At 45.8% G+C, this 10,991-nt stretch overlaps 1 protein-coding gene across 1 annotated transcript; it reads right to left on the bottom strand.

Annotated features, from left to right (window-relative positions):
* Positions 1-2,593: 2,593 nt before the first annotated feature.
* LOC148826795 (scavenger receptor cysteine-rich type 1 protein M130-like) lies at positions 2,594-10,714 on the bottom strand. Its single transcript, XM_088926372.1, has 6 exons — positions 10,663-10,714; positions 10,170-10,484; positions 5,741-6,055; positions 5,246-5,414; positions 4,366-4,418; positions 2,594-2,931 (listed from the first exon to the last, which is right to left on the bottom strand). Exons 1-6 carry the CDS (start codon positions 10,712-10,714, stop codon positions 2,594-2,596), a joined length of 1,242 nt encoding a protein of 413 aa, XP_088782498.1.
* Between the last annotated feature and the right edge of the window lie 277 nt (positions 10,715-10,991).

Raw genomic sequence — 10,991 nt, 5'->3', positions numbered from 1 at the left:
CTGGGCATTTACTGCAAGAGATACAGTAAATAAGGTTGCTGGAGGTACAAGATGCTGTCTGGGTGACAGCATCATGCTCCAACGATCAGCTTGAGTTCTTCCTGCACCATTTCACCAACTTCCACCCGTCCCTCAAATATACGATTAACATATCTTCCACTACTCTTCCGTTTCTAGACATCCACTTGTCTATCAACTACCCCCGACTGTCCACTTCAGTTTATTACAAACCCACGGATTCACACAGCTACCTCCTGTACAGCTCATTTCACCCCAACCACACTAAAAACTCTCTTCCTTTTTCACAGTTCCTTAGGTTACGACGATTATGCAGTGACGACATCGACTTCGAGAACCAAGCCCTCGAAATGTACTCATTTTTCATCAACAGAGGATACCCCAGCAGTGTGATTGACAGGGCCCTTGCCCGAGCCAAAAACACCCCCCGGACCATCAACCCGATCAGGAGCTCCTGCCGTAACAACCGCATTCCTTTGGTGCTTCCTTACCACCCTAACACACTTCCTATCCCCAGGACCATTAACCACAACTTTTCCATCCTACAGGATGATCCCTCCATTGGGGCCCTCTTTTCTGATCGCCCTATCATCTCATATCGCCGACCACCTAATCTGCGTAACCTCCTTGTTCACAGCTCCCTTGACCGCCCTCAACAACCATCCACACCAGGCACTTTCCCTTGCAACAGAGCTCACTGTATCACCTGCAAATACACAGCCACCACCACACTCATTGAAGGCCCCTCAGGACAATTCCGGATCACCCAGACAGCATCTTGTACCTCCAGCAACCTTATTTACTGTATCTCTTGCAGTAAATGCCCAGCCATCTACATTGGAGAAACAGGAAGGAGACTCGGAGACCGTTTCAGAGAACATGTCAGAGCTGTAAAGATTAAAGATCTCTCCAAGCCCATTGTTTCTCATTTCACCTCTGACGGCCACAACCACTCTAATCTCTCCGTCTGTGTCCTCAAAGACGGTTTTCCGAACTCATACATCAGAAAGACCACCAAAACTAAAATTATTCTGCAGCTAGGATCACACCTTCTCCCTTCCCTTAACGACAGACTACTGTTCTTTTAAATTTTCTCCATTCATTGGAAGTTTCATTTCACACCTCTCTACACCCATTCTGACTTCACACCTCTTGATTGGCCTCTCTTTCTGTCCTCTGCTCCCGCCTCTCACTCCTCCTCCCTCCCAACCTTTGTTCTCCCGCTACTTTACCTTTGCCTACTGCCCTGTCTCTCTCACACCTGAAGAAGGCTCCACGGCCGAAACGTTGTGTTCTCTTTCTTCTTTTTTTCAGCATGGAATAAACCTATTACTAGTGAGGCAAGAAAGAGTTACTTCGAAGAGGCTGGGAACCAGGAAACTCACAGATGGTCACCGAAACAGATACAGAACTTTGGTTTTATTTAGGATTATACTTAATATGAGAATTCTTACAAAGAGTACTGGAATTTGTTAAACAAAGGGATATATTTGTGAATGTTTGGACATATCACTTGTTTGATTTGACTTAATTGAAAGAGCAGTGCAAAAACATATCAAAAACATCCAATATTTAAAATCTTTTTTTTTTTCATTCTTGAGGACCAGACCACCAAGAGCTAAACACAGTCCCAGATGCCTTCAGAGGTCTCTCTGACGACTGTTCTTGGAAGAGAGCAGTGATGTTACTGAGGGCTGTCAGCTCAGTGACTATGAAGGAGACCAGTGAGGAATAAAGAGTCCTCTGGATCATGTCCTGTGGTCAGGGCTGCTGTGTGACTGACAGATCTGCACAGTGAGCTCACCTTGGGTTTGCTTCTGAGGCTTTTCTTCCTGGTGTGATGGTGTGATTAGAGTGTGGTTTCTCTTGGGGCCTATCAAGACAAGTTTTATTATTCAAAACATTTCAAAATAGTAACGGTGCAATAAAATTTCCCCCTGGCCTTTACCAGTCATGGCCTCCTAATAATCCCCATCTCTGAACTGGCTTCATCACTCTGCTCTCCTCCCCAGTGATAGCTGATGTGTGGGGAGCATTCTGGCGCACTATGGCTGCCGTGGCATCATCCAGGTGGGGCTGGACACTGGTGGTGGTGGAGGGGAGTCCCCATTACCTCTAAAGCACTTTGAGTGGAGTGTCCAGAGTGTAGAATATGTAAAATATACATCTAAATGTTAAAGCATATAAAACCTTACTAGGTCTTCCATAATACATTCAATAATTAATGATTTATTTTTTATTGTTAAAGCTGTTTTAGAACAATTAATTATTTTAAAAGAGAATTACTGAATTTAAAAGAGGTTACTGAATGACTCCAAAAAGAGAATGATGGGGTAACTGATTCTGTTCCTCAGCTCAGGGCTGCAGTGTTTCTGACTGTTTTACACACTGAACAGCTGAGGCTGCTCTTCCTGAGGGGCTGGAGTGCTACTGTCAGCTTCTTTTCTAGGACCTTCAAAGATTAATGATCATATACAAAATCAAACTCACAGAAAATAGTTTATACTTTTTTTTGGATATAAATTGCTAAGAATTCTGTTGAAAGCTCATGACGAGACAATCACTGCAGAGCTGCTCAAGAGGAAGGCAGCATCACTCTTCCCTCTGTACCTGAGCAGGTGATGTTAGCCACTTCTCGGTCTGTGCAGTCATTCTGACCCCAGGGGGAGGAGGGACACTGCCACAGGGTGGAGTCATGTTTGCGACAGGAGAAAAAGTCCAGCCATTTGGGATCAGGGCTCAGCCTGGAGTTTGTCTCTCTGATGGTGCCCTTGTCTCCACAGCCCAGCTGTTTACAGATCACAGTAGCTGTGGTGTCTGTCATGCTGTTGGCACAGATGCTGCCCCAGGTGCCATTGTAGTAAACTTCTGCCTGTCCTGAACATCCTGCAGACAGCCTCAGGAGAGTGTGATCTGTCAAGACAAGAGGGAACCAAATCCTGAGTCCAATGTTTAACTCAGCACTGGTAAGAAATGGCAAGTAAATACGTAACAAGTAGAGGTTTATTCCATGCTGAAAAGAAACAACTGTTCCTTTGCAGCCTATGCATGCTGATGCAGCTACCTATTTGAACTACTAGCAAGTAAATATGAGCAGAAAATAGTCCACATTACTGTGCTCTTCCAGTCATAAATGACTCAGGTACTGTAGGTGTAACGAGGTGTAAGAGCCCAGCAGTTTCAAACAAGATGACAGCCTTGTCTAGACTATGTTTCCCAGAAAGCTTTGGAGGATTGAGCTTCTGGTCTTGGTCACCTGACCTGGAGCTGGACGACAATCGGTAAGGTATAAAAACCATGAAGCACAGGCTGTCTGAGGCACAGGTCCTCTGTGTTTCACCTTGACAGCAGCTTACGGTGCTTTTCCCTGCACTGTTAAATAAAGAGCATGATTTTTTTAACCTTACAGCTATTTAGGGTGAGTTGTCATGAATCATACATTTGACATATAGGTGACAGGAGTATATAGGCATGCTTATGTTCCAACCTGGACAGCGCAACACAACAAGACCTGGATGAGAGTACTACAGACTTCAGGGTTGTGACCTTGATTAAATTAAATTCAGATCCCATTATAGGATCATTCTTATTGTTCTTGGCCCTTCAGCAGTAGCAGAAAAAGTAAAAGCAGAACACATTCAAGGACATCCAACATCAAGTGATTCCACGGGATCTCGGATCTGACCAAAATGAAAACTTTGAGGCACAAACTGAGAAAGGCAAAGACCAAGACAAAACAGGCAACAGGCCTTGTCGATGTTGTCAGTTGACAGTTGACAGTTCAGTCTTAGACTTCACTGGAGGACTGAGATCATGAGCTGTCCACACCATATTCTCAGTCACTAGTGGAGGAGAATTTGAGAAGCCACTACCTTCAGTGCCAGCATTGCTTAATTTGTTTACTGTCTATACATTTATCAGACTTTGTATTTAACATCGCCATTATACCTGAAATGTTAAGGTAGAGAGACAATTACTCCAGACAAACTGCAGTGTTCATGTAGATGTGTTTGCTGGAGATTCCACGGAGCCCTGCCTGTTTGTGTTTGGGTGGCAGAGCAGGACAGTCTTGAAAACACAGAGCAGCAGTCTTTTCAGCCTAATTGGGGAGTCAAGTGAGTAACAGAGGCTTCAATACACACAACAGATATGAGCCGTAAGGATACAAAATGGGGGCCAGTTTATACCTGATATTACAAAGGAAGGAACCACTGAAGACGGAAAACCTGTAAACACAAAGAGAGAGAGACATAGGTGTGTGAATTATGTGTGAGTGAAGCAGTTTAACAGCAGTAATGAAGAAGCAGTCCTGTTTTAACTGCCATGTGACAAAGTAAGTCTTTATACCTGGGGCCATTACAACGTACCTTTTGCAGGTAGATCCTTGCTGCTTTTCGAGTCTGTAAAACAAAGAAAGAGCTCAGTACCGTCCGCAGGTGTAATGCTTCACAAGTGGTGTGTCAGATATGTGTGTAAACAGGCCAGTTCTTCATACAGGATACATAGGTCAAGCACATTCTTATGTCTTTTAGCACTAACAGTGACCTGAATAAAGATTGAAAACTAATTTGTATTCCTTACTATGTTTGTCTACCCAACTGAAGAAAATTCTACAGTAATCTAATATATAATATTTGTTATATATGTTTAAAATTAATCATTATCTATCATTAACTGGCAGTACAGTATGTAGAACTGGCAGTGTGTAACAGAGCACGTATTCAGTCATGAAGACTGTCACGCCCTCTGCAGCCAGAGGGCGCTCCTTCTCTGTCCTGTCTCTCATTTCCGGTTCTTTACTGTCCTTCCGGTGTTTCTCTCTCTCTGGGGCTATATATTTCTGGGTCTTTCATTCTGCCTGTGCTCAGCATTGACGTTCGGATGTGTTGAAACCCGCCTAGCACCAGGTTGCCCCACGTCCACTACATGAGGGCAATGGTTTCTATACAGCATTTCCTGAACAGCTGAGCCCAGGCTAACCCCCATCTCGCCGCTAAGCACAGGGTCTTTTCGCTCTCCTGTCATTCTACGGTTCGTCCTTTCCGACATCCGTGACAAAGACAATGTGCTGCTGTGTGTAAGCACATGATTTTTGAACACGATTCTCACCAGAGCAGATGACTCCTGCATCCTGTCCATGAGAGCACCCTGCTCTGCCCCATGAAGAGACAGCGCAGTGTGAGAAACGACTCTCATTGCCCTGGCACTCAAACACATCTACCCTTACTGTCCTGGTGCTGCTACAGCCTCCCCACAGCCCAGCTTCTGGCAGAGAACACTGGCATCTCTCAGGTCCCAGTACTGGTCACATACTGTCCCCCATTTACTGTCGTACTGCAGCTCCACTCGTCCAGAGCAGGAGTCCGAGCCGTTCGCCAGCCTGAACCCTGTGTATCCTGCACACAGGACAGGGATTATAGTTAGGAATTGTGCAGTACTTACACACACTCTTCACACTTACACAAACCAATACTGTCCTACAAGTACCTGAACGTGTTACTGTTCAGTCCAATTGAATTTGAATGCTTTATTCATCAGCAAAGGTGACAATTTAAAGTTTAATTAATTTACTGTTAATAAGAAGATTAGTGTAGTGAATCTTCATGGTTAAACACCAATCCCCAGTGCTGACACAGTTATTGTAGCAATCATCAGTTTCTCTTTTAAACTTCAGTTTTGAGCTCCATTAAAGACAAAATGAAATAAATTATCCTCCTCTTACCAAAACACTGCAGTCCCACATCGTTCTCATGGGTGCAGCTCTGTGTCTTTGTGGAGGACTTTGGACAGAAGGACAGGTGAGATTCACTTCCCTGGCACTGGAGCTCCTCTGTCCAGACCTGTCCCTCCCCCTTCCCGAAATGAGCCCCCTTCAGCGTCTGTGAGGGAACCCCACAGTCCAGCTCTCGACAGACAACTTCTGCATCCTGCCAGTCAAAGTCAGAGTCACACACTGAGCCCCAGGTCTCTCCGTGCTGCACTTCCAGTCTCCCAGAGCAGAGATCACTGCCTCCAACCACTCTGACCCCTCGATGAGCTGGAATTTCAGAACAATAACAGAGATCACTGTCCCTGACCTTTCTGACAACTCAATGAGGTGGAATATCAGAATAATAACAGAGATGATTGCCCCTGACCAGTCTGACCCTTTGATGAGCTGGAATATCAGAACAATAACAGAGATCACAGTCCCTGACCAGTCGGACCCCTCAATGAGCTGGAATATCAGAACAATAACAGAGATCACTGTCCCTGACCACTCGATATGCTTGAATATAAGAAAAGATAGGAAGAGAGAGCAGTAATAGAGAGTGAGTATTCATTATTTGAACAAAATTGTGAGGAATTCTAAAAAATGCTAAAACTATACACTGTTTTGGAATTTTGGGAAATTGCTCAGCCAAAAATTAATCTGTAAATTATCAAGCACACATTCACTGCAGATCAAGTCACTGTCACAGAAACACTGAGAGATCAATGAAAAATAATTAAAATGACCAGAACCTCTGGACACCCCACTGTGTCATAGGAGCTGACATCCTAGAACTCTGGGCTTCAAAGTGGGAATCTGGTTGTGAAACACAAGTAATTGACCTGCAGATATTTGAGACCCTGAACCAAGATGAAGAACACATTCTACCCCAAAGCTTCCTGATAAACCTGGAGGAAACCTGGGAACTAAACAATGTCCTTCAATATAAAGCAGAAATGAACACTTACATATAAAAAATAAAGTTGTTTTAGACGTCACGTCCAAAGTGGTGCAGAGGTTATAGAAAACCAAGCCTATCACACCCAGTCCAGCTACTGTTGCAGCTGGACTGCCTGACCTGCCCCCTGACAAAAACTGTGAACAGGACTGTCACAACCTGGCACTTCTGGGGCAGGACTGTCTGACCTGGGCACTGGCACACACTCTGGACAAGACCAGGACTGTCACAGCCTGGCACTGCTGGAGCAGGACTGTCTGACCTGGGCACTGACAGACAGTCTGGACAAGACCAGGACTGTCACAGCCTGGCACTGCTGGAGCAGGACTGTCTGATCTGGGCACTGACAGACACTCTGGACAAGACCAGGACTGTCACAGCCTGGCACTGCTGGAGCAGGACTGTCTGACCTGGGCACTGACAGACACTCTGGACAAGACCAGGACTGTCACAGCCTGGCACTGCTGGAGCAGGACTATCTGACCTGGGCACTGACAGACAGTCTGGACAAGACCAGGACTGTCACAGCCTGGCACTGCTGGAGCAGGACTATCTGACCTGGGCGCTGACACACTCTGGACAAGACCAGGACTGTCACAGCCTGGCACTGCTGGAGCAGGACTGTCTGACCTGGGCACTGACAGTCACTCTGGACAAGACCAGGACTGTCACAGCCTGGCACTGCTGGAACAGGACTGTCTGACCTGGGCACTGACAGACACTCAGCACAAGACCAGGACTGTCACAGACTGGCACTGCTGGAGCAGGACTGTCTGACCTGGGCACTGACACACACTCTGGACAAGACTAGGACTTTCACAGCCTGGCACTGCTGGAGCAGGACTGTCTGACCTGGGCACTGACACACACTCTGGACAAGACCAGGACTGTCACAGCCTGGCACTGCTGGAGCAGGACTGTCTGACCTGGGCACTGACAGACGCTCTGGACACATCCAGGGTTGTGCTTCTCCACATGAAAGCAGATCTCAGAGAATGACACACTCTCATGGAGTTCAGCTCCACGTACACACAGCTGGGTCTAGCAGTCAGCTCCTGGCTATGTTAGGGATTCAGTAAGAGAAACCGAAACCAGTGAATGAACCCACTTGCAGGAGCTGATAAAGCCTAGCCGTGATCCGAAGAAAGCCGTAGTCGAAGAAACGAACCGAGAGTCCAGGGGAAGCCAGAGATCCAAACAGGGAACGAGTTAGCGAAGCCAAACCGTGATCCGAAACGGTAGACAATAGAGCAATCCGGGAGTCCAGGGGAAGCCAGAGATTCAAAACAGAGCGTGAGTACCGAAGCCAAGCCGTGATCCGAAAAACCGTCATCAAAGGGGGAAAAACCGTAATCCGAAAACCAAGAAAGACACAAAGCAGAAGAAGGAGTAGCGCAACTAGGAAGCTCGAAAGGAAAACCAATACTGAGCCAGGAGGTAGGAAAAGACAGGTGTTTAAGTACAGGATGAGACGGGGGTGTGGTGGTGAATAAGTAAACTGATAGGTGAACTGATGGATAGGGGCTACGCCTTCTTCTGCCTCCGTCGTTGCCAGGAGGCAGGGATCGTAACAGGCTACAGTGCATCACAAGAAAATACATGACCATCAGTGCCTTAAAGAAGTCAAAATATGGCAGAGTTTGTGGTCTAGTCTGAAATATCAAACCTGAAATCATTAATTTACATAAATGAGCCAACAGAACTGTTTCTTCTCTATTTATATCCAAAGCTGCATTGTTTTCTTGAATTTTTAAATTCTGGGCTCATCAGAATCAGACCGACAGTCACTCCACCACCAAGGATCAGCCCTTTGGACAGCTGGTAGTGCAGCTGAACTCCACTACAGCACTGAGCCCCACAAGACCATTATAAGACACCTGAGACTGTCCAGATCCACTGACACTGACACCAACATACCATTTAAATACACCTGAAACTGACCAGATCCACTGACACTGACACCAACATACCATTAAAACACACCTGAGACTGACCAGATCCACTGACACTGACACCAACATACCATTAAAACACACCTGAGACTGACCAGATCCACTGACACTGACACCAAAATACCATTAAAACACACTTGAGACTGACCAGATCCACTGACACTGACACCAACATACCATTTAAACACACCTGAGACTGACCAGATCCACTGACACTGACACCAACATACCATTTAAACATACCTGAGACTGACCAGATCCACTGACACTGACACCAACATACCATTAAAACACACCTGAGACTGACCAGATCCACTGACACTGACACCAAAATACCATTAAAACACACTTGAGACTGACCAGATCCACTGACACTGACACCAACATACCATTTAAACACACCTGACACTGACCAGATCCACTGACACTGACACCAACATACCATTAAAACACACCTGAGACTGACCAGATCCACTGACACTGACACCAAAATACCATTAAAACACACTTGAGACTGACCAGATCCACTGACACTGACACCAACATACCATTTAAACACACCTGAGACTGACCAGATCCACTGACACTGACACCAACATACCATTAAAAGACACCTGAGACTGACCAGATCCACTGACACTGACACCAACATACCATTAAAACACACTTGAGACTGACCAGATCCACTGACACTGACACCAACATACCATTTAAACACACCTGAGACTGACCAGATCCACTGACACTGACACCAACATACCATTTAAACACACCTGAGACTGACCAGATCCACTGACACTGACACCAAAATACCATTAAAACACACTTGAGACTGACCAGATCCACTGACACTGACACCAACATACCATTTAAACACACCTGAGACTGACCAGATCCACTGACACTGACACCAACATACCATTAAAACACACCTGAGACTGACCAGATCCACTGACACTGACACCAACATACCATTAAAACACACCTGAGACTGACCAGATCCACTGACACTGACACCAACATACCATTTAAACACACTTGAGACTGACCAGATCCACTGACAATGACACCAACAAACACACCTGGAAATGAAAAGGCATTTCACCCAACAGCACAGTGGAACCACAGTAGATTGTCACTTCACCAGTGCTAAAACAGTAAAGGCGCAGTGAAGTAGATACAGACGCACTGAGCACAGCCTGCCTGTTTAAACTGAACAACACTGAAGTGCCTGGATAGAGAGGATGAGCTACAGGCTCAGTGAGACTGCATAAACACAGAGGAAACACAGAAACAAGACACACTTATCAAATTAAATATATTATGTTTATAACATATTGCTTTGAATTATTATTATCATCATATTATCAATACTAGATTTGAATTCATTTAATTTTAATTAAATGGATCATGATGATGGACTCTAGATCAGTGGAGGAGTTTTCATTGTCCTCAGTGCTGGAGTCTGGAGACAATCTGTGTCTCTTACCTGAACACCTCACTCCAGCATCATAGTCATGAGAAACGCTATACTGTTTCATTTCTTGTTTTTCACAGTCCCTCAGTGCAGACTCTGACCCACTGCACTTGACCCCACCCAGCAGGACTGATCCAGACCCTGGTCCGAAGTGAGAGCTCTTTGGTGCTGAAACAGCAGATCCACAGCCCAGCTGTCTGCACACCACTGTAGCATCATTGAGATCCCAGCCACTGTGATAAACTGTCCCCCACTCTCCTTTATACTGGATCTCCAGTGTCCCTTCACAGGGACTGGCACCATTCACCAGCCTCACATCAACACTGCCTGTAGAGAGAGAGGAACAAAACTTATCGTCATGTCTACTGGATATTTTATTTTAAGACATTTTAGAAACACACCAGCTTTTTTTATTTTGTTTTACCTGTTTGATTGGATTGCTAGTCTCTCCCATGGGGAACAAGAGACAGTGGAGTGACAGGAAGTCCACCAGCAGCCATCTCACCTCTCCCTCCACACACCTGTGTCCAGATCCTGTAATATATCTCTCTGTCCATATCACTGTGTGACTGCAGAGGGCTGTTCCACTGTGGTCAGTACAGAGGACAGTGGCTGTAAAGACTGTGTTCCTGGGTTTCTGGGGGCTGCAGTCAGTACAGTGGTCAGTGGCTGTAATGACGGTGTTCCTGTGTTTCTGGGAGCTGTGGGCAGTATAGTGGACAGTAGCTGTAATGATCGTGTTCCTGTGTTTCTGGGAGCTGTGGTCAGTACAGTAGACAGTGGCTGTAATGACGGTGTTCCTGTGTTTGTAGAAGCTGTGGTCAGTACAGTGAA

This window comes from Atractosteus spatula, chromosome 10, assembly GCF_055471065.1.
Source record: "Atractosteus spatula isolate fAtrSpa1 chromosome 10, fAtrSpa1.hap1, whole genome shotgun sequence".
Classification (NCBI taxonomy): Eukaryota; Metazoa; Chordata; class Actinopteri; order Semionotiformes; family Lepisosteidae; genus Atractosteus; species Atractosteus spatula.
This window is presented reverse-complemented; position numbering and strand designations above follow the sequence as displayed.

Coding starts and splice junctions, on each gene's coding strand:
- LOC148826795 (XM_088926372.1), bottom strand. CDS start 10,714: ATGGACAGAGAGATATATTACAGGATCTGGACACAGGTGTGTGGAGGG. Junction 10,485..10,662: donor ACAGGTGTGTGGAGGGAGAG/GTGAGATGGCTG, acceptor CTCTCTCTACAG/GCAGTGTTGATGTGAGGCTG. Junction 6,056..10,169: donor TGCTGGAGTGAGGTGTTCAG/GTAAGAGACACA, acceptor CTGAAATTCCAG/CTCATCGAGGGGTCAGAGTG.